The following is a 24676-nucleotide window of genomic DNA, read 5'->3' as shown; positions in this document are numbered from 1 at the left end:
ACGAGTATTTTGCATCAGTGTTTACTGTGGATAAGGACATGGAAGATATAGAATGTAGGGAAATAGATGGTGACATCTTGAAAAATGTCCAGATTACAGAGGAGGAAGTGCTGGATGTCTTGAAATGCCTAAAAATGGATAAATCATTAGAACCTGATCAGGTGTACCCTAGAACTCTGTGGGAAGCTAGGGAAGTGATTGCTGGGCCTCTTACCGAGATATTTGTATCATCGGTAGTCACAGATGAGGTGCCAGAAGACTGGAGGTTGACTAACGTGGTGCCACTTTTTAAGAAGGGTGGTAAGGACCTGCCAGGGAACCATAGATCAGTGAGCTTGGTATCGGTGGTGGGCAAGTTATTGGAGAGAATCCTGAGGGATAGGATGTACATGTATTTGGAAAGGCAAGGACTGATTGGGGATAGTCAACATGGTTTTGTGCGTGGAAGATTATGTCTCACACACTTGAAGAAGTAACAAAGTGGATTGATGAAGGCAGAGCGGTAGATGTGATTTATATGGACTTCGACAAGGTTCCCCATGGGAGACTGGTTAGCAAGGTTCGATCTCATGGAATATAGAGAGAACTAGCCATTTGGATACAGACCTGGCTCAAAGGTAGAAGACAGAGGGTGGTGGTGGAGGGCTGTTTCTCAAACTGGAGGCCTGTGACCAGTGGAGTGCCACAAGGATCGGTGCTGGGTCCTCTGCTTTTTGTCACTTATATAAATGATTTGGATGTGAGCTTGGGGGTACAGTTAGTAAATTTGCAGATGACACCAAAATTGGAGGTGTAGTGGACAGCGAAGAAGGTTACCTCAGATCACAACAGGATCTTGATCAGATGAGCCAATGGGCTGAGGAGTGGCATTTGGAGTTTAATTTAGATAAATGCAAGGTGCTGCATTTAGGGTAAACAAATCTTAGCAGGACTTATACACTTAATAGTAAGGTCCTAGGAAGTGTTGCTGAACAAAGAGACCTTGGAGTGCAAGTTTATAGCTCCTTGAAAGTGGAGTCGCAGGTAGATAGGATAGTGAAGAAGGCTTTTGGTATGCTTTCCTTAATTGGTCAGAGTATTGAGTACAGGAGTTGGGAGGTCATGTTGCGGTTGTACAGGACATTGGTTAGGCCACTGTTGGAATATTGCATGCAATTCTGGTCTTCTTCCTATCGGAAGGATGTTGTGAAACTTGAAATTGTTCAGAAAAGATTTACAAGGATGTTGCCAGGGTTGAAAGATTTGAGTTATAGGGAGAGGTTGAATATGCTAGGGCTGTTTTCCTTGGAGCATCAGAGACTGAGGGGTGACCTTATAGAAGTTCATAAAATCATGATACACAAAATCTTTTCCCTGGGGTGGGGGATTCCAGAACTAGAGGGCATAGGTTTAGGGTGAGATGGGAAAGATATAAAAGAGACCTTAGGGGCAACTTTTTTGCGCAGAAGGTGGTATGTGTATGGAATAAGGTGCCAGTGGAAGTGGTGGAGGCTAGTACAATTGCAACATTTAAAAGGCATCTGGATGGATATGTGAATAGGAAGAGTTTAGAGGGATATGGGCCAGGTGCTGGCAGGTGGAACTAGTTTGGGATGGGATATCTGGTTGGCATGGACGAGTTGGACTGAAGGGTCTGTTTCCATGCTGAACATCTCTATGACTCTGTGGATAATTGGGGCTCATTCTGGAGTAGGTGGGACCTCTACAGACTGAACCAGAGGAATACCAATATCCTGGGGAGGACATTTGCTCATACTATTTGGGAGGGTTTAAACTAATTCAGCAGGAACCTAAATTGTAGTTTCAGTGTTGAGGAGATTGAGAGTAGTGAGTCAGAAATGTGGTTTCAAGGTTGCAAGAGTTCACCGGCGACCAGGAAGGTGATTTGAAGTGTGTCTACTTCAACGGCAGGAGCATCCAGAATAAGGTGGGTGAACTTGTAGCATGGGTTATTACCTGAGACTCAGAGGTTGTGGCAATTTCAGAGACATGGATAGAGCAGGGACAGGAATGGTTGTTGAAGTTTCTGGGGTTTAGATATTTCAGTAAGAACGGAGAAGATGGTAAAAGAGGGGGAGGTGTGGCATTGTTAGTCGCATTGATAGCCCAGAGCTTATACTCAACGTTGATTCTCCTGCTCCTCGGATGTTGCCTGACCGGCTATGCTTTTCTAGCACCACACTCTTTGACTCTGATCTCCAGCATCTGCAGTCCTCACTTTCTCCCCTTGAAGGTCAGCAGGTCAGGCAGCATCCAAGGAGCAGGAGAATCGACGTTTCGGGCATGAGCCCTTCTTCAGGAATGAGGAGGGTGTGCCAAGCAGGCTAAGATAAAAGGTAGGGAGGAGGGACTTGGGGGAGGGGCATTGGAAATGCGATAGGTGGAAGGAGGTTAAGGTGAGGGTGATAGGCCGGAGTCGGGGTGGGGGGGGAGAGGTCAGGAAGAAGATTGCAGATTAGGAAGGTGGTGCTGAGTTCGAGGGTTGGGACTGAGACAAGGTGGGGGAGGGGAAATGAGGAAACTGGAGAAATCTGAGTTCATCCCTTGTGGTTGGAGGGTTCCCAGGCGGAAGATGAGGCGCTCTTCCTCCAGCCGTCGTGTTGCTATGGTCTGGCGATGGAGGAGTCCAAGGACCTGCATGTCCTTGGTGGAGTGGGAGGGGGAGTTGAAGTATTGAGCCACGGGATGGTTGGGTTGGTTGGTCCGGGTGTCCCAGAGGTGTTCTCTGAAACATTCCGCAAGTAGGCGGCCTGTCTCCCCAATATAGAGGAGGCCACATCGGGTGCAGCGGATGCAGTAAATGATGTGTGTGGAGGTGCAGGTGAATTTGTAGCGGATATGGAAGGATCCCTTGGGGCCTTGGAGGGAAGTAAGGGGGGAGGTGTGGACGCAAGTTTTGCATTTCTTGCGGTTGCAGGGGAAGGTGCCGGGAGTGGAGGTTGGGTTGGTGGGGGGTGTGGACCTGACGAGGGAGTCACGGAGGGAGTCTGAAAAGACCGCTCCCTCCGTGACTGTTGGAGGGAATCGTGAAGGACAGGATTTACTTGTATTCAGAAAGGCAAAGATTGATTAAGGATAGTCAGCATGGCTTTGTGCGTGGGAGATTGTTTCTCTAACTTGCTTGAGTTTTTTGAAGAAGTAACAAAGATAAATTAACTAGATTTATCTCGGATATCTGGTCAGCATAGATATGTTGGACCGAGAGATCTGTTTCCATGCTGTACATCCCTATGACCTACAACATGAGCTGTTACTTTCCAAGAAACTTTGATGTGGCACCTTGTCAAAATCTGGAAATCCATGTTTTAAACATTCACCAGTTCTCCCTTACCTATGTTACTTGTTAGTCCTTCAAAGAACTTTAATGAATTAGTTAAACTTATTTCCCTTTCAAAAAATCTGACTACTCTCAGTGGCATTAAGATTTTCTAATTACCCCATTATAAACACCTTAATAATAAATTCCAGAATTTCCTTTATGATGGATGTTAGGTGAATGTGATATCAAGCAACGGTTGGAGATGCTGGATAGGCTAATGGCCCTGACAACATTCCAGCTGAAGACTTATGCTCCAGACTTGGCGCTCCCCAACCAAGCTGTTCCAGTACACTTAGAACACTGTCATGTGGAGAAGTTGCCCAGGTATGTCCTCTACATAAAAAGCAAGACTGGCTAATTATCGCCCCATCTGAAACATCAGTAATATGATAGAAGGTACTATCAAACAGCACCTGCTCAGTGACGCCCAGTTTGGGTTCTGCCAGGGCCACTCAGCTCCAGACCTCAATACAGCCTTAGTACAAACATGAACAAAAGAGGTGAATTCCAGAGGTGAGGTGAGAGTGACAGCCCTTGACATCAAGGCTGCATTCAACTGAGTGTGGCATCAATGAGTCCTAGCAAAATTGGAATCAATGGGCATCAGGGGGCAAACTCTCCAGTTGTTGGAGTCATCCCTGGCAGATAGGAAGATGGTTGTGGTTGTTGGAGATCAGTCATCTCAGCTGCAGGATATCTGTGCAGGAATCCCTCAGGGTAGTGTCCTAGGCTTAACTATTTTCAGCTGCTTCATCAATGACCTTCCCTCTGTCCTCGGGTCAGAAGTGGGGATGTTCGCCAATGATTGCACAATGTTCAGCACCATTCGCGACTCCTCAGATACTGTTCAAATGCAAAATGATCTAGACAATATCCAGGTTTGGGCTGACAAGTGGCAAGTAACATTCGTGCTACGCAAGTGCCATTGGGTGAAGGAGTCTGAAAGCCATAGCTAACCAGGACGCGTTTCAGATATGAGCACTGCCTTACCACTATAACTTATATCTTCCTTGAAATGTGTGAACAGGCTGCTGAGCTCTGACTTGGTATTCAGATAACTGCTCCTAGAACTAAAATGCTAGTCGATCAGACATGTGATTTGAAGTTCTTAAATTTACTGATGTAAGCTTCTGTTTACCCTTGTAACCTGTATGTTCTCAGAGGGAGCTTCATTTTCCTTGCCCTCTCACGATATAGAGATGCAGTCTCAGAATCCACAGCTGGAAGGAACCTGTTGAGCTCGATGATTTAGACAGATGATCCCTGGGGCATTTGTGACATGCCAAGATGAAAGCTCACCTCCCCGGCTGCAACTTCCACAAGGTTAGGATCGTAGGCAGGGTTAAGATAAAGTGTCCTGGCACTTCTGGAGTGCCGTCAGCACAAATCTTTGTATGCCTGTGTGTGTGGTTACTTCTTCATCTAGGTGACATCACCCTGTCTCCTTGAGAAAAAAGGGCATCTGAAATGAGGTTGAGTTTTCTCATCCCTGTTTTGCCTTGACGCTAAATCTAAGCACCAACAGCTAAAGCGATGGAGTTCAGGTCTGTGTACATTTCTGGCAGCCACGGAGCATGATGCTGAACATGGCTTTCTATATCAGCTGTCAGCCAGAATGTACCATTTTAAGTGTGTTTTTCAATTGCACTTCAAAAGGAGATGGCTGAGAAAGAGAAGCTTGCACCCCAGGTCACCGACAAGGATGTGAAAGTCTTGGAGGACTGGGTTGAAATAGTCTATCATAATGGGAAAACGTGAAATGCAGGACAATGAATCTTAGTCTCTTGCATTCATATGGAGGTATTGGCATCCCGACTTTAGCATTCTCAATCCTCTCCCATTTGTTTGAGGATCTTCTCTTTGTTGGGGGTGAAGAGATGAATGTCAACTATCTGTCTTTGCCCTTTCTGACCTGTAGTAGGACAAACAGAAGGATTGAGTGAGATGAAAGTGCTTGAAGAGCTGTTGGTGGCACTGCAGGAACAGGTGCTGTGGAGGGGTGTGCCAAGTGAATGAGTAGATGCTCATTTGGCAGGTAGGGTTCATAGTTTAGAAAGAATGAAGTGAGTGAGAGCTATTGAGGCAAGATGTCACATGCAATAGAGAGAATAATAGACTATTAGTCTAGAGTTAGAGTCAGTGTGAGGTAGTAGAGTGAAAACTATGACATTTACCCTTGCAGTGTGCAGAAGTCATTGACATGCTTAGAGCAGTTGCTGTATATGTCATCATATAAAATGGCTAGGTGACCATCTCCATCCACATTGGCAGCAACTGGTGTCATGGTCTCTTGTTGGTGTCCTGAATAAAGAAGAAGACTTCCTGTCAACCTAGTCCTCCAGAACTTTCACATCCTTGTTGGTGACCTGGGGTGCAAGCTTCTCTTTCTCAGCCATCTCCTTTCGAAATGCAATTGAAAAACACACTTGAAATGGTAAATTCTGGCTTGCAACACTTCAGTTGATATGCAGCTGGCATTTAAATGAGGCATTCGTGGTGTCAACACCAGAAGATCCTGGCAGGGCCAAATACCTCTGCCACTGCAAGCGCAAAAGGACGTGTGAGAAAAGTCCCCTGGCCCACAAAGGGAAACCCTCCATGAAACTTCTCAACATTGACACTGAACCAAAATATGAGAAGATTTAACCATTTGTGACTTATTGGTGAGGTGATGCATCTCTGCAAACTTCATAAGTCTACAACATTTCACTATGCTGAAACAGCACATACATCTATTTGTTCCCAGGTATAGGCATTATGGACCAAACCATATTTATTGTCCAATCCTAGTTGCCCTAAAAAGCTGATTTATGGAGGGAATTCCCTTTGAAGCATTACTGTTCCTTATTGTGAAGGCACTTCCAAACTGTAATTATGTCAAAAATTCAACATATTGACCCAATGACAATTAAGGAACAGCAATACATCTTAGTCAGGTTTGTGTATTAGTTGTTGGGGAACTTGGAGACGATAATGTTCCTGTGTTATTGCTGTTCTTTTCCTGCTTGGCATTAAAAGTACCTCAAGAGGGAGCAGCTGCAAAAGTAATCTTGGTGGGTTGCTGCATTGTATACATCATTGAGAAGAATTGCTTGGAACAAATTCAGTGATTTTTTTCATGCTGTTGCTGATCCCCTTGTTTCTTTATTATTCATTATTAGATTGAAAATCTGAGACTGACTTGTTCTCTGTGATAGTTAATGTACCCTATGTTTAGAATTCAACTCTCAATTTGACTGTTCAAGGTGGTGATCAGAAGATCAGATTTCAAGATGGTAGCACATTGATTTTTAAGTTGTGTATTTTTGAATGGAGATAAAGACAAATGACAACTTCTTGAGACACTGACAATTACTGTTATTATTCTGCAGATGACAGTTGTCAAGATCAACTTGGGACTAACTGTGTACTGGCAATTAAAGTCAATCTGTGTTCCCACTGGTATTACAGCAAAGCGTGCTGCAGATCCTGTAGAACTGCTGATTCATAGTACAGACTGGCAGAATTATTGCACCTCCCAACATGTGAATAAAAGGATGATGGGAAACTGATGGAATTAGTTTTACTGCAAGAATTGAGTGGCACCTTCCCTCAGAGACATGTGTCTTATTGGCAGGCCATCGAGCTGGACAAAATAAACATATGCTGTGAAGCTGTCAGGTTCTCTGGAGACCCAAATGTTGCATGCTGTCATGTATAGCATTCTGCCCATAACTGTGTGGCAGAGCCATTGTACTCCATTTCAATTATTCAGTTATAAATTATTTTATTACAATGGCATCACAACTAATGTTACGGAACATGGAGACATGGTTGAATGAATATTAACTCTGCAAACTATCATACAAGGCCATTTGGTGCAATAATAATATCATCAATTTAATGTAATTCTGTATTACATGCAAATGCTCAATTTAGATAATATTACAATCTTGGTATGTTCTTACAATGATTATATTTTTAATATGCTAATTTCAAATACTTTTTCATATATAATAATGGAGATCCAGTGACATGATCATTATATCAAATATCAAAGCTGCCTATAACTCTGAGATGTATTTACTCAGTTCATTGCCTTTTCCTCAAGCAGTGCAATCCTTTCGCTACCTGTTGCATTAGCCTCTCTGTCTTATTTGGTCCATCTTTTTCCTTAAGAGGACATTTAAAAATGTTGGGCAGGGCTGATTCCAAAATTCCAGCACCACCACAACGCATGTGCACACCACACCATTTTAAACAATTATTACTGGTATGGGATAAGGGTACAAATAGCCAGTCGAAATAAAGTGCACCAACCTTCACCAGCTTCAATGTGGGAATGGACAGTTCAAACCCCACCTCTCCAACCTCAGCAATTTTGGTGCAGTCACGCCCCTTCTCTAAGTCAGTGTGGTTCACAGCCTCTCAGAAGAGTCATAAACTATGGTGGATCCTAACTTTAGACATCATATAATAAAATACAACTATTCAACATTCCCATGAATTGCATTGACACTCTTACTTTCTCATACAGCTGTCAGTCAATCACAGCCATTTATAGTAACAAGGCTAGAAGAGTAACTCCATTCAACACTTCAACACAATGAGTGAAAAGATTTCAAAAATGGTAAGTTATTATAAGGTAGTGGAAATGTTGAGCAAACATAGTTTTGCCTCACCTCTGCAGTTGCCTAACCATTCCTTACTGGCATCTAAATGGATTAGCCAGGCATGCGTAATGATGCCACCTATCTGTTTTTGTTGCTACATTTACCAGATGGTCTCATTACGCATGCCTGGCCAAGCTCCAAGAATTACATCTTTAAGAGACTATAAACTAAGTTTTTTTATCCCCCAGGGAATTTTTTCACAGCCTCTGTCCATTATGTGATTTTTCAGGAGCATTTCAAACACTTGTCAAAAGTTCATTTGATCTATATATGGTGGATATTGGGAGAATGGGTATGGATGATCCATTGTGGACATGGAACGGGTAAGGGAGAATGAAGGGGGCATGGGAATTATGAAATGATATAGAGTTGGCAAGGGTTGGATATTCCTCAGCATCTGCAGTTCTTTCAGTTTTTATTTCAACATTCTTCATTTCAACTGGGCAGATGACCTAGTAAATGGAGGTGGATATTCCAGTCTCGTAGCCATACCGTTCAACCACCATCTAAAGCTTGCCCCAGAAAGTGCCAAATTCATCTCCAACTTGCTCTGCCTCGCAGAGCAAAGGTTTGATGGGCGAGAACCTCCTACAAATGATAGATTTAGGATGTTTGGAACTTTGCTAACTCCAATTACAAATCTCCCTCATAAGACTACCAGTTAGCCCAATGATTTTTATTCTTCATAGGCTCCTTTAGTCTAAGCGTTGCCTTGTCAGTGAGTTTGCGGCTCAATCCAGCACAGTACACCAGATATGTGTTGCAGCATCACCTCACATTTCAGCAACACATGAAACAGTACTGCTCCAAGATATTCTTAGCTCTGATTTTTCTGATCTTTCCATCAAGAGAAATGACAGGAAGCAGTTTGGTGGATAATTGATCCAGTCCATATTAGTAATTACATTTCTTTACTCTCCCATGGTTAAATTGTTCCAAACATGATATGTATAACCATTTTTGTATAGAATTGGCACCTGGTTTAACAGCCAGTAACTTTCCCCATGCTGGTAAATAAGGCACTTCTGGGTGTAGTTTTACAACTGGAGGTTGTTGATAGTAGAAATTTGTGTCCAGTGAAAATTGATCTAAAATTTAAAAACTCCTATTTCCAGAATTCTAAACTATTCTTGTTTCAATTTCTGAAGTAACTTTGCTCACACAAAGGAGATCATTTAGAGCCAATTGACACCAACTTCATTCACCAACCAGGGGCTACTACGCTCAGTCATAAAAGTATCCAGAAACCTCCCACCAACAAGATTCGCTGACTAGCTGCCAATGGTAATTGTTAAACATCTGTATCTCCAGCACTAACTATACAACTCTGCAAATTATTCTACTAAAACCCATTGTTCAAAATTGTTTCGTGATATCCCTTCCCATAATATGATCATGGATAAACATATAAAATATTGAAAAGATCTTAAACAAAAACAGAAGTTGATGGAAAAACTCAGCAGGTCTGGCAGCATCTGTGAAGAGAAATCAGAGTTAATGTTTCGGGTCTGGTGACCTTTCCTCAGAACTTTGATTTCTCTTCACAGATGCTGCCAGACCTGCTTAGCTTTTTCAGCAACTTCTGTTATTGTTTCTGATTTACAGCATCGGCAGTTCTTACAGTTTTTATTTAATGAAAAGATCTTGGTGTGTTGTCTGAATGTTTTTGGTTGTGCCAAATAATCCTAGTGATTGTAGTTTTATCTATAAATGGTATTAAAATTCTGAATCTTTTTAAGAGAAAATAATATTCTCAGCTGTACAAGATTTATGACTATGTCAAAAATTGTCTTAATGCTGAAAACATGCTTTAATGTAATATTTAATAACAATATTTAATTCTATCATTAATAATGATTGATTGTTATAAAGATACTTCGTATTTCATGATGCTTGTGGGGAGACCTGGACTTTTTTTAATAAGTGAATGAAAATATTTTTTTTAAAATGTGTCTCGTGAAAGGCAGGTGTCTTGTGATAACTATTTGTTCACTTCAGAGACCTTGCCTGGGTTTAAGACTGTCAGGTTATAGTTTCTGATTTGGAAAGTGTTTGGATTTTTCAGTTAGTGGCCAGCCAACTGTTTCTGAAAAAAACCCTGTTGCGGGTCCAGTGTGCTGCTGGACTTTCCTCTGAAAAAGCACCCAGAAGAATCCACAGTTTGGCTGTAATTCCTAAGATATTTGCTTGTGTTTGGTGAAATGCATGTTTGAGAGCCAGAACTGACCATTGTCTGAACATTCCATACAGTCTCCTTTATTTTAGTCTTCAATGACTGAGACTTATTGGCCAAAAGTGTTTTTTTTTCCACAGAGTGAATCGTTGTAGCGAGATGTGTTTAGTTATGTGTGTATTTTGGATTATTTAAAGGGTTGAATATATTTTCATATTATCAGCTATGTATGGCTATCAGTTTTGCATTGTCATTTAAATATTTTGTTTATAATAAATCACTGATTTTGTGTTTATTAAAGGAACCTGGTTGGTGAATCTTTTTAATTAATTTCTAATGTTGAGAAAGCTTGTGATTGGCATAACAGGAACCAGATAAAACAGTTAAATATATGTTGTGACGAATGAAGTAGTGAGACTGGAAAAAGACAATGCACTCCTCCAATCTTGGTCACAACATAAATGGAAGGACTCATAGAAGGATATCCAATGCTAACATTTAATTGGGAAATAGGGTAATATTAATTATAAAAGGATAAAAAGAAAGACACCAGGTTTCTTGTTCGTTATTCTCAATGGCTTTGGCAGTTTTTCAGGAGATGGAACATGTATCGCTGAGTGCTTGAAAAAAGTAACCAAGGCTAGGTTAATAGAATTGCCAGACATAATGAAGTTGCAGTTAAAAACAGAAGCTGCAACATGACGGTCATAAGCCCAGGCAGGGGAGTCTGCAATAATTAAGCAGTTACCATAAGACATGTGACATTTAAGAAATGTCTCATTTTAAAAAAGGGTTCCACTGTCCAGGCATTGAACTCTTCAAAAAAAAAGCACAGGTATCCATAATCCTAAAGTCAACTGCACAAAAATGATGACACATGGAGCACCTTCAGAACACCTCCACACATGAGAACAAAATGCAAAACTTGGTATAGATTGGCTTCCTTTTCCCCAGCCTCATTTTATGGATTAAAATATGCTCAGTAAAATTATTGCATCTTAATGTAGTCCAATGTATTCATTCTGCCCTCATGGAGTTGGGGAAACTAGGGAAAAATTTGAAGTAATCCATGTAAAACCAGATCTTTATGAAAAATGATAATAAATAACTTTGTCCTTTTGACAGAATTCTTCAATTCATTTTAAACAAAATGCATATTATTTCAAATATATCAGTAATATTTGCTGTTGTTTAATGACATGCAGAATCACAAAGAAATTGTCTGTCATGAGCATGGGCCTAGATTAAGGCCTGGAATTTCAATACCAAGGCAAGTGGCAAGCATCATTAACAAAAGGGGTGTTATCTGCAGTCTGGGCTGTTCAGAAGGCTTGCCCTGGTGTTCTGGCATTTGGTTCCAGTTTTGTGGGAGGCTGTCAAAGATAGGTTAAAGATAGTGCAGGATAAGCATGTCCCATTGAAGGCAAAGGATAGGAAGGGCAAGATTTGTGAACCATGGATGACAGGAGAAATTGTACGACTAGCCAAGAGGAAAAGGGAAGCGTACATAAGGTCTAGGCAGCTAAGAACAGAACAGGCCCTGGAGGAATATTGGAAGAGTAGGACAAGTCTTAAACGAGGAATTAAGCGGGCTGAAAGGGGTCATGAAATAGCTTTAGCAAGCAGAATTAAGGAGAATCCCAAAGCATTTTATTCTTCTGTAAGAAGCAAGCAGGTAACTAGAGAAAGGATTAGTCCACTAACAGATAATGAAGAAAGGCTGTGTGTCGAACCTGAGAGAATGGGCGAGATTCTGAATGATTACTTTGCATCAGTGTTCACTGAGGAGAGGAACATGATGTATCTTGAGATTAGAGATAGAAGTTTGATTAGTCTGGATCGCATTGGCATAAGTAGGGAAGAGATGTTGGGTATGCTAGAGGTTATTAAGGTGGACAAATCTCCAGGAAGGGATGGGATCTATCCCAGATTACTGAGGGAGGCGAGAGAGGAAATAGCTGGGGCCCTGACAGATATCTTTGTGGCATCCTTAAATACAGGTGAGGTGCCGGAGGACTGGAAGGTGGCCCATGTTGTCCCCCTGTACAAGAAGGGTAGTAGAGATATTCCAGGTAACTACAGACCAGTGAGCCTGACATCAGTGGTGGGGAAGTTGCTGGAGACGGTACTGAGGGATAGGATTTATTTATATTTAGAAAAGAATGAGCTTATCAGTGATAGGCAACATGGTTTTGTGCGAGGGAGATCGTGCCTTACCAACTGAATAGAGTTCTTTGAGGAAGTGACCAAGTTGATAAATGAAGGAAGGGCTGTTGATATCACATACATGGACTTTAGTAAGGCGTTTGATAAGGTTCCTCATGGTAGACTAATGGAGAAAGTGAGGTCACATGGTGTGCAAGGTGTTCTAGCTAGGTGGATAAAGAACTGGTTGAGCAACAGGAGACAGAGAGTAGTGGCTGAAGGGAGTTTCTCGAAATGGTGTTCCACAGGGGTTAGTATTGGGGCCACTGTTGTTTGTAATATACATAAATGATCTGGAAGAGGGCACTGTTGGTATGATCAGCAAGTTTGCAGATGACATGAAGATTGGTGGAGTAGCAGAAAGCATAGGGGACTGTCAAAGAATACAGGAGGATATAGATAGACTGAGTTGGGCAGAAAAGTGGCAGATGGCTTTCAATCCAGAGAAATGTGAGGTGATGCATTAGGCAAGACTAATTCAAGAGTGAATTATACAATGAACGGAAGAGCTTTGGGAAAAGTTGATGAGCAGAGAGATCTGGGAGTGCAGGTCCATTGTACCCTGAAAGTTGCTGCACAGGTGGATAGAGTGGTCAAGAAGGCATATAGTATGCTTGCCTTCATTGGACGGGGTATTGAGCATAAGAGCTGACAAGTCATGTTAAAATTGTACAAGACATTGGTTCGGCCACATTTAGAATACTGTGTACAGTTCTGGTCGCCACATTACCAAAAGGATGTGGATGCTTTGGAGAGGGTGCAGAGAAGGTTTACGAGGATGTTGCCTGGTATGGAAGGTGCTAGCTATGAAGAGAGGTTGAGTAGGTTAGGTTTATTTTCATTAGAAAAAAAGAGATTGAGGGGGACCTGATTGAGGTTTACAAAATCATGAAGGGTATAGACAGGGTGGACAGAGACAAGCTTTTTCCCAGGGTGAAGTATTCAATAATGAGAGGTCACGCTTTCAAGTTGATAGGAGGAAAGTTTAATGGGATACATGCGGTAAGTACTTCACACAGAGGGTGGTGGGCGATCGGAACGCGTTGCCAGTAGAGGTGACAGAGGCAGGCAAGGTAGATTCATTTAAGATGCGTCTGGACAGATGCATGAGTAGGTGGGGAGCAGAGGGATACAAATGCTTAGGAATTAACCGACAGGTTTAGACAGTACATTTGGAGGGCCGAAGGGCCTGTTCCTGGGCTGTAAATTTTCTTTGTTCTTATTTGTTCTTTGTTTATTATTAAAAACAGGCCATCTACAGCTCACCTCCTACACACTCCAATGCCTTATCTATAACCCCTGTACCAAGCTCTGCCCTACATTCCCAACGTTCATTAATGCCAGCTATTCCTAGTAACTCACTCCCAATGCCAAACTATGCTTCTCATGGCTTTCATTGTCCTTTATTTCCAAACCCATTAAACCATTATGCAATGTTTAGAACCAGCTAGCTTTATGGTGACAATAGAATGAGTAATAGTTTTTAAAATATAACATAAGAACATGGGGTGGCACAGTGGCTCAGCAGTTAGCACTGCTGCCTCACAGCGCCAGAGACCTGGGTTCAATTTCCACCTTGGGCAACTGTCTGTGTGGAGTTTTCACACTCTCCCCGTGTCTGCGTGGGTTTCCTCCGGGTGCTCTGGTTTCCTCCCACAGTCTAAAGATGTGCAGGTTAGGTGAATTGGCCATGCTAAATTGCCCGTAGTGTTAGGTGTAGGGGAATGGGTATGGGTGGGTTGCGCTTCGGCGGATCGGTGTGGACTTGTTGGGCCTAAGGGCCTGTTTCCACACTGTAAGTAATCTAATCTAAAAAGCAGAAGTAGGTAATTAGGCCACTTATGCCTGCTCCATCATTTGATATGATCATGGTTGATGTTATCTCAGCCTCAACTACACTTTCCTGCCCAATCTCCATAACCCTTAAACCCATTGCTAACTAAAAATCTGTCTACCTCCTTAAATTTACTTAATATCTCAGCATCCACTGCACTCTGGGGTAGTGAATTCCACAGATTCACGACCCTTTGAGAGAAGGATCTCTGTTTTAAACCTGCTACCCCTTACCTCAAACTATGACCTCTCATTCCAGTTTACCCCACATGATGGTACATCTACTTTATCAATCCCCCTTAGTATCTTATATCCCTCAATTCAATCCCCATTCATTCTTCTCAACTCCAGACAGTATCGGCCTAAACTGTTCATGCTGTCTTTATAAGGCAAACGTCTCATCTCTAGAATCACATAAGGGAAGCTTCTCTGAATTGGCTGCAATACAGTAGTTGTCTTTCTATTCCTCCAACCAAAATGAAGAATCTCTCACATATCCATGTTAAACTTTACCTGCTCAATTTTGGTCCATTCACCTAACATATCCATATCAATTTGTAAATTTATTTTTTCATGCAATTTACTTTCCCATCTATTTTAGTGTCATTTGCAAACTTGACTATAGCAATTTCTATCCCAATATCCAGGACGTTAATATATTTAAAAACTAGCCTTTTACTTCAGGGCAATAAAGATGTCTATCATCCAGACCCTTTAAAGGACCACTAAGGGAAACTGCAATTGAAACCAGAAAGCCAGAGATGTCAATCAAGAAAGTTTTTCCTCTGGTGCTCAGTTGTTTCAACAAAGCCGTAGATTTCTGAGCTCTCAACCAAAAATACAGTTTGGCCATAGATGTAATGGCTGAGTTTCTGAAGTTAACCAGAAAATAGAATTAGCCTGTTAATTGGCAGGAGAGATCCAAATGTATACAAACATGTTGTATCTGTCTGCAAACATATCGAAGTCATATTCAGAGCACTATTGAACAATGACTACTTAATTGCATCCAATTGCATCTCATTGTTAGCCCAAGTCACCTCATTTATATGCCCCTTCTAATTCTCCTCTGGTTGAGAAAATAAATGGCATGAATTCCCAACTTGTAAATTACTTTAGGTACCCAGTGGCTGCAGTTCAAAAGGGTCAAAGGAAGGAAAAGAAAGCTGGAAATAAAAAGGCTTGATTTGGAAAGAGATTTTCCTGTATATTGCTTGTATGTGATGTGCGCACCTTTAAGAGTGAGACATGTCCTACCACTTCCCAGACAGAAAACCATCAGACCAAGCTCCAGTTGTGCACTTGGGTGGCCCAACAGGCTTCTTGAACCAAGGGTTCTGGGGATAGTGATGCCCCACCCTTCCTGAAGTTGCTGGCCTCTGTGAGCAGCAGCACTATGTTGAAGGTGCTGAAGAGTTGTAGTCGTGGGAAGGAAGTGTTTTTGAAAGATTTTTGAGTGGGAAAGGAGGTTGGAAATTAAGCATTCAGGAATGGACACGTCAACACCTTTGAGGGCTAGCTGATGCAGGCCCGAGGAGAGTAAACCCTTAACAAGGTCTGTGAACATGGGGATCAGGTGGGGAAGCTAAGTAGCGAGCAGTTTTTTTAGAAGAAGGTTTACAGAGCAGGAGTGGGTTACATGAATTATGTGAGCTCACAAGGGCATGGAGGAGATGTGAAAAAAGCTACAGAAGATGACTTCAAGGGAAGGACGTGGAAATTGTTTAGTGAAACCTCATTTTGGTTAATGGGAGAAGGAGGAATATAGCAGTTGATTAGTCTCAATCTTCGTGACAAAGATATTTACTTGTGAGCTTTTGCACTTGTTCGGAGGAGGTCGGAGAGTCAAACAATTTCAAATTCAGAGAAGTTCTGAATGTCACACAGATTAAACTTTAGAACTAAAGTAAAAATACATTTAGATTTGGATAAGTTAGTAAACAATTTGTGAGCGGCACGGTGGCTAGCACTGTTGCCTCACAGCGCCAGAGACCCGGGTTCAGTTCCCGCCTCAGGTGACTCTCTGTGTGGAGTTTGCACATTCTCCCAGTGTCTGCGTGGGTTTCCTCCGGGTGCTCCGGTTTCCTCCCACAGTCCAAAGATGTGCAGGTTAGGTGAATGGGCCATGTTAAATTGCCCGTAGTGTTAGGTGCAGGGATAAATGTAGGGGAATGGGTCTGGGTGGGTTGCGCTTCGGCGGGTCGGTGTGGACTTGTTGGGCCGAAGGGCCTGTTTCCACACTGTAAGTAATCTAATTTTTATTTTAACCAATTGTTTTGCTACAATGGCAAAGGAATAATTTGAAATCTAACTGTACGAGGCCTCTTGGGGAAGATTAACCATAATATGATGGAATTCTTCACTAAGAACGGAAAGTGACAGAGTTAATTCTCAGTCAAGGGTGCTGAACCTAAATAAAGGAAACAATGATAATAAGAGGTGGCGCTATCTATGATAAATTGGGGAATGTTACTTAAAAGGGATCAAGGTGAATAGGCAATAGCAAATATTCGAAGAGTGCTTGGAGAACTACAACAAATATCCATTACAGTCTGGCAGAAAAATAAAACAAGAATGTTGGTCTGACAATGGCTATTGAGGAAAGTTGTCACCCCACTATTTAAAAAAGATGAGAGAGAAAACAAGGAATTATAGACCAGTCAGCCTGAATTGGTAGTGTGAAAACACTGAAGTCTGTTATAAAATATTTGATAGCAGACCACTTGGACAACAGTGACAGATTAGATAAAGTCAGCATAGATTTATAAAAGGAAAATCATGCTTGACAAATGTAGTAGAATTTTGTAAGGATGCAACTAGTAGAGTTGATAACAGAGATCCGGGTAAGAAGGGTAGAAAGGACAAGCCAGGGAACCATAGACCAGCGAGCCTGATGTCGGTGGTGGGCAAGTTGTTGGAATCCTGAGGGACAGGATGTATATGTATTTGGAAAGGCAAGGACTGATTAGGGATAGTCAACATGGCTTTGTGCGTTGGAAATCATGTCTCACAAACTTGATTGAATTTTTTGAAGAAGTAACAAAGAGGATGATGAGGACAGAGCGGTAGATGTGATCTATATGGACTTCAGTAAGGCGTTCAACAAGGTTCCCTATGGGAGACTGATTAGCAAGGTAAGGTCTCGCGGAATAAAGGGAGAACTAGCCATTTGGATACAGAACTGGCTCAAAGGTAGAAGACAGAGGGTGGTGGTGGAGGGTTGTTTTTCAGACTAGAGGCCTGTGACCAGTGGAGTGCCACAAGGATCAGTGCTGGGTCCTCTACTTTTTGTCATTTACATAAATGATTTGGATGCAAGCATAAGAGGTACAGTTAGTAAGTTTGCACATGACACCAAAATTGGAGGTGTAGTGAACAGCGAAGAGGGTTACCTCAGATTACAACAGGATCTTGACCAGATGGGCCAATGGGCCGAGAAGTGGCAGATGGAGTTTAACTCAGATAAATGCGGGGTGCTGCATTTTGGGAAAGCAAATCTTAGCAGGACTTATACACTTAATGGTAAGGTCCTAGGGAGTGTTGCTGAACAAAGAGACCTTGGAGTGCTCCTTGAAAGTGGAGTCGCAGGTAGATAGGATAGTGAAGAAGGTGTTTGGAATGCTTTCTTTTATTGGTCAGAGTATTGAGTATAGGAGTTGGGAGGTCATGTTGCGGCTGTACAGGACATTGGTTAGGCCACTGTTGGAATATTGTGTACAATTCTGGTCTCCTTCCTATTGGAAAGATGTTGTGAAACTTGAAAGGGTTCAGAAAAGATTTACAAGGTTGTTGTCAGGATTAGAGGATTTGAGCTATAGGGAGAGGCTGAACAGGCTGTGGCTGTTTTCCCTGGAATGTCGGAGCTGAGGGGTAACCTTATAGAGGTTTACAAAATTATGAGGGGCATGGATAGGATAAATAGACAAAGTCTTTTCCCTGGGATAGGTTTAGGGTGAGGGCATAGGTTTAGGGTGAGAGGGGAAAGATATAAAAGAGACCTAAGGGGCAACCTTTTCACACAGAGGGTGGTACATGTATGGAATGAGCTACCAGAGGATGTGGTGGAGGCTGGTACAATTGCAACATTTTAAAGGCATTTGGATGGGTATATGACTCCATATGGTTTACTTGGACTTACAGAAGATTTTCAATGAGATCCCACATAAGAAACCATGTAAAATTAAAGAATATGGGATTGCAGGTAGTGTATTGATAGTATTGGAGTACTGGGGCTTGTAAATGTAGGAAGAATGCTCCTGATAACTAGAATCCAGAATCAGAGGTCACAGTTTAAGGATTCAGAATTGGGACTGAGATGAGGAAACATGTCTTCACCCAGAGAGTGGTGAGGCTGTGGAATTCTTTGCCACACAAGGCAGTTGAGGCCAAAACATTGAATGTTGTTGGGAGAAAGCAGGAATGGGTTCTAAGTTGGATGATCAGCCATGATCATATTGAATAGTAGAGCAGGCTGGAAGGGCCAAATGGCCTACTCCTTCTCCTATAATCTATGCTTCTTTGTTTCTGCTTGTTTCTCAGTTTCGTCTAGGAAATCGCCAAATTGCACAAAATTATCCAAATAAGAAATCAGAATTATTCCTGTGAATCCAAGTCTGATGAAGATAACAGCTACTGACGTGCAATTTACTTCTTGTTCACAAAGTTCTCTAGTTTATTCAAGTGACTTGAGCAATAAGAACCAATCCAAAACAAGTCTCTGAAAACCAAACCCTGAATAATGTCATTAATCAGTTACCCCTGACTCCAGCACCCACCAGCAAGCAGGCAGTAACTTCTGTCACATCATTAGATCATGCACAGAAAACATTCATTCACATTAGCCACTGCCATACTCAATAGAAATAGCATTTTACAATTGATCAGGCCACTTCAAAGCTTCCACTTAATAAGAACATGAGAAATAGGAGTGGAATAAACAAAAAAGATCATATCAAACAGATCTCATCCATTCAAAGATTGAATTAAGACATAACATATTAATAAGATTCTTCTGTCAATATCACTTTGTTCTTCATATCCAGGGTACTGCTTCTCCAGTGACCCAGTACATTCTGTTTGTATTGTTTGGATTTGTGAGCATTTTATAGCTGCTTTGGGAATCGTATTCATTGATTTCGTCCATTTCTCCATGGCATATGGAAAGTAGTGACCTCTTTATATTGAAAATGCTGTTGTATAAAACCTTGAATAACAAACATCTTCACACATCAGTGCTGATACTTCGACTTCTGCTAAAAGCCTCTCTTGTGAGCTTTGCCCTGCTCATGGGCAGCTCCTCGGGACTTGTCAACATTTCTAATTCCTCCTCACTGATTGTGTTATAACTCACACTTTCACCCCCATTCTGAATCTCTTCAATCTGATGGACATGGAACTGGGGCTTGCACTGGAAGCAGAGAGCTCTGGGGTGAGAGTAATCCTGGGGATAGGCTATAGAACTGAAGTTAAGTCCATTTCCGGCATTGTAGTTGTAGTAAGCAGTTGGCAGACGGGAGTGCACGGCAAAATCTGGTTCCTCCTCATCTCCATCCCATTCCTCCCTCTTGCAGCAATAATACTGTAAAAAAAAAGACTTAAGGTTATACAAGATACAATATCTTTCACCACCTAAGGATATCCCAACTCACTTCATAGTAAAGTCCCTGAACTATATAGGAAACACAACAGTCAATTTCAATCAGCAAGTTCCACAAGGCACACTCCACACGAAACTACATTGGTAATGTACTGAAGTTCTGGGCATTACTTTGAAATTCTAATACGGTGCAGCTGAAAATTTGCAGTAGACAAATAGAAAAAGACTGTCTGGCCCTGTGAACACATTCATTCAGTCACAGCACAACTTAGCATAATGGCCCTCAGAAAATTACCGCCTCTTAGTTGGTCTGCCTAACGCCATGCATTTTTCTACAAGGCAAACAATAAAGGAGTGGTACATGCTAGGCTCCACTCAACATGTATAATTTACAAACAGCATTAACAAAATTATGTAAATAAATGCTTGATGCTAAAGCAGACTGTTCACTATGTTTGTATCATTTTTGATTATTCTTACAGCAGATAATTAGGAAAGCCACTAAAATTTTAACAACTACCGTGGTTACAAGTTAAATACAAAAGTGGTGAGCTTATACTTCAGTTATATAGGACACTTGTGAGAACACATCTGGAGTACTGTGTACAGCATGGGTCACCTTATTTAAGGAAAGATATAAATGCATTGGAAACAGTTCAGAGCAGGTTTACCCAGACTAATCCCTGAAATGGGTGGGTTGAATTCTGAGGATAGGTTGGACAGGCTGGCCTTATATCTGCTGGAGTTAAGAAGAATAAAAGATGACTTGATTGAAATATATAAAAAGCTTTAGAGGTCTTGACAGGATACATGTGAAAAGGATGTTTTCTCTTGTGGGGGTACCTCAAGCAAGAGATCACCGTTTAAAACTGTTAGACTAAATTATTCCTCTCCGAGGTTTCAGTGTCTTTGGAACTCTCTTCATCACAAGGTGGTGGAAACAGAGTCCTTGAATATTTTTAAGACAGTGGTAGATATATTCTTATTAAGCAATGGTTGAAGGTTGATCAAGGATAGGCAAGAATATAGATTTGATTTACAATCAGTTCAACTTTAATCTTATTGAATGGTAGAGCATGTTTGAGGACCATCCTTGGCCTCAACCATTGCCACAGCGAATCAGACTGCAAATTGGAGGAACAACACCTCATCTCCGGCCGGGACAGCCTACAGCCCGGAGGGCTCACATTGAGTTCTCCAATTTCAAATAACTTCTCTTCCCATGGACGACTCCCTTCCCTGCCCCTCGCCAGCCCCCCCCCCCCCCCCCCTTCCATTCCTCTGATAGACCCTTCCAGCTACCAACTGAATTAATTTCTCATATTGACCAACCAGGTTGTATCCTCTATCTATCCGTACTTAACCACCACCCCTCCCCCCATTTCCAGTCCTGAAAAAGAGTTACATCTGAAACGTTGACTTCTCCACCTCCTGATGTTGTGTGGCTCATTGTGTTCTTCCAGCTTTCTGCTTGTCTACCTTGGATTCCAGCATCTGCAGTATTTTTCTTTGTCTCTAACTGAACAGTTTACCCTTCGTCCAGATTCGTATGTTTGTAAGATTTGACCCAGAACCTATACAGTAGTGAACATTTGGAATTGTGGTCAAGTGAACGGGGAATGGGTTTGGCTCCATTGGGATTGTAAAGACATCTGGATGGGTATATGAATAGGAAGGGTTTGGAGGGATATGGGCCGAGTGCTGGCAAATGGAACTAGATTGGGTTAGGATATCTGGATATCTGGTCTGCATGGACAAGTTGGACCAAAGGAGCTGTTTCCATGGTGTTCAACTCTATGACTGTATAATATTGCAGTTGTTTTTGAGAATTTTGTTAAGATTTTTAGGAGCTTACATCAATTGTAAAGGAACTAATTGTAATTGGTTAATTTAAAAAAAAACTGGTTTGTGTGACCTGATGACCTGGAAGCAGTTCAAACATAAAGGAATGAAGACAAAAAGTCTTCTGGTCAGCTACAAGGAAGAGCTGTAAGTAGAGGAGTTGGAGGGTGTTAGTATCAGTGTACAACATCATGCAAAGAAGCATCAGAGGACAGAAACAAATTTCCCTCAAGAAATCCAGAGTTTTTTTGTTTGGCAGAAAAGGAGACAAAAGGTATTGTGTGAGCCAGTTAAAAATGTTTCAAATGTATTTTCCAGAAATGTCCAATCTATAAACCAGCATGTATTATTTAGTTGATTGAATTGGAATTTTGAAAAGCTATGCTGTCAGGGTTGTTATCACCTGAGGAAGTAGGTGTATAGAAGTACTTTTTGATGATAATTGTACCCATGAAGCTCCAAAAGTGAAAGCCATTGTCAGATAAGACTCCTGACCTAGTGTGAAATAAAGAACAGCAAAATGAGGATCTGTATATGTGGTGTGACATTTGTATGGAAAGTCAGTTGGGTGTCTATGGTTAAGTGAGGCCTGTTTTGTTGTATCATTTACTTAAAATGAAATTTACCTATGTATTTGAAATATCATCTACTTTTTAATTCCAGTTTAATTTACATTGGTTCTGATTTCATGCTAAACTAAAATCTGCAGAGATGGTGTTTTGTTAATTTCTTCATTTGCAAGTCACTCGTTATACAAAAATGGTGGGATGGTAAATAGTGCAGAGGATAGCCTTGGATTACAGGAGGATACAGATGGGCTGGTCAGTGGCAAATGGAATTCAATGCAGATCAGTGGGTGATGCACTTGGGCAGAACAAACAAGGCATGGGAAAACATGATGAACAGTCGGACTCTAGTGTGCATATATCCTGCCTTAAGGTCCTGGATGTAAGTTTGCTCGCTGAGCTGGAAGGTTCGTTTTCAGATGTTTCGTCACCCATACTAGATAACATCTTCAGTGAGCCTCTGAATGAAGCACTGGTGGTGTAGCCTGCTTTCCATTTATATATTTGAGTTTCCAAGGGTTGGTGATGTCATTTACACATTTCAATTAAATCTTCCCTTCCAAATAAAACATGCCCAGCCTATCCAATCTTTCCTCAAAACTAAATTTCGCTAGTCCAGGCAATATCCTCATCAATCTTTTCTGTATCCTCTCTGATGTAACTAGATCTTTCCAACAGTGTGATGATGTGGCACACACAACTCAAGTTGTGGCCATCATAGCAGCTTTTACAGTTCCAGCATCACCTCCCAGTTCTTGCAAACGATGCTTCCAGAATCATCACTCCCAGACATGCCTGAGGTTCCCACACAGGCTCAATTCTTAAAGACCCTGCTGTCAGAGTGAATCAAAGACTACTCGGTTTTCCATATTCCTGTCTGAGTTAAAATTAAGCCCTAGATATTTCTAAATTTTAAGCATTTAATGCCATAAAATAAATAAAGCAATAAAACAAGAAGACACGTGGTTTTACCCTAAGCTGCTACCCTGTGGCTGTCTTTTAGAGAGCAAGAAAAGACTGCAAAATATTTCTTTTTTTTAAGATGACCATACCTTGGCCCTATCACACACTAACCTGCAGGCGGCAATAACACAACACAATGATTATACAGAGCAGGATAACCGTAGCCAATATTCCACCTGTAATCACCACAGTCCCGGCTGTCATTCGACCAGCTCTCCATTAACAACCTGTAAAAGAGAAGGCAGGAAATTCGAGGAGAGAAATCAGACAGAGATGCCTTTTGAAAAAAGATACTTGGATAATATTAAACTTCAAAGCTGGGAGAGGAAAACTTAAAAATGTATTCGGAGTGAGGAAACAATCGCAGTCATTCCTGGCATTGATCAATCTAGGTATTTCTAGCTACAAGGCCACTTTGAGTAATGCAAATGTTCAGATTTAAATCTGAACATGGGATCCCCTGGAGGATTAATGAATATTTTTAAATCTTATAAAGTATACTTTTGTGGGGTTTTGTTTCAATATGACAGTTTGCATCTTCCCCATATGCCCAAGCTGTCATTACTGGCTTTCTCAGTGGAGGCTGATGATCAGACAGTACAGGAGTCAGTATTAATATTGAAACCAAGGATACAGTACATTCAGGTAACAGAGGCAGTTAATTACTAATAAATCAGCCCACTCTTCTGCAGACTATATCTCAAAGAACAGAGGGAGGTTATTTAAAGCATCATCTCCAGGTCAGTTGGATCTTGACTTAAAATGCATTTATTTGTCTGTCTGTAAACATTTTTCTTCACCTACTTCTTTTCCAATTGTTTAACCAATTCCTCTTTAATCAGTTTCTGTGAAGCTTCCTAGCCCCTAATACTGATTCATGTCGAATTTCGTGTGCCTTTCCCTATCTATATCTGAGATTTCTCTGTCTTTTCTGTTCATACTTGCTGCATTTCTGCAGTTTTTCAGTTTGTGTTCTTCATAATTTCTGCCTGGGTTTGTTTTGTGTGACAGTGCATTCTAAAACCTGGTGAAGTGACAGTGAGTTCTAATCACCAGTCTCCACAACCCAAAACCAGCTCCTTGATTATAAAATTAGATATTTCCTCAGAAACAGACACTAAACATTAAATTTAACAAGGTCAGACCGCAAACAGAAACACACAAGCAAATTACCTGCCACTTGCTGGATAATAACCAGGGCAGGTTTCCTCACACAGGTTCACATCACCAAATGTTCACAAATACTCTTGTATCTCAATAAGAGGCTGAGGAACAGAAGCTGCACATCTGGACCCACTGCTGCCACCTGCTGATGTTACTGACACACTGCACCATATTGTCATAGCAGTTTCACCCAATCACCATTCTCCTCTGTTTCCATGGCAATGAAAGGTTGCTCTGCATCCAGTTACCATAACAACAGTGATGCAACAATTTTTCTCACAAATCAAAGACTCTAAATACATCTGATCCCAAACAATATGATTCATTGCATTTGTGATTCCACCTACTGTTAAACAGCCTACT

At 41.5% G+C, this 24676-nt stretch overlaps 2 protein-coding genes across 2 annotated transcripts in view; one reads left to right on the top strand and one right to left on the bottom strand.

The window, feature by feature from the left end:
• Positions 1 to 11263, top strand: part of adamtsl2 (ADAMTS like 2) — a 241285-nt gene extending 230022 nt beyond the window's left edge. Inside the window, exon 19 of the mRNA XM_087998112.1 lies at positions 6691 to 11263. Coding sequence (XP_087854238.1) covers positions 6691 to 6809 — 119 coding nt within the window. The 3' untranslated portion in view covers positions 6810 to 11263. The remainder of the gene's footprint in view (positions 1 to 6690) is intronic.
• A 153-nt stretch (positions 11264 to 11416) lies between these two features.
• LOC122564676 (protein FAM163B-like) lies at positions 11417 to 24426 on the bottom strand. The gene is made up of 3 exons (XM_043719751.2): positions 24323 to 24426; positions 23261 to 23376; positions 11417 to 19760 (listed from the first exon to the last, which is right to left on the bottom strand). Exons 2-3 carry the CDS (start codon positions 23351 to 23353, stop codon positions 19404 to 19406), a joined length of 450 nt encoding a protein of 149 aa, XP_043575686.2. The 5' UTR covers positions 23354 to 23376; positions 24323 to 24426; the 3' UTR covers positions 11417 to 19403.
• Positions 24427 to 24676: the final 250 nt, after the last annotated feature.

The sequence above is a fragment of the Chiloscyllium plagiosum genome, unplaced genomic scaffold, assembly GCF_037043375.1.
Source record: "Chiloscyllium plagiosum isolate Xiang-an unplaced genomic scaffold, Cpla_swu_hap1 HiC_scaffold_21, whole genome shotgun sequence".
Lineage (NCBI taxonomy): Eukaryota > Metazoa > Chordata > Chondrichthyes > Orectolobiformes > Hemiscylliidae > Chiloscyllium > Chiloscyllium plagiosum.
This window is presented reverse-complemented; position numbering and strand designations above follow the sequence as displayed.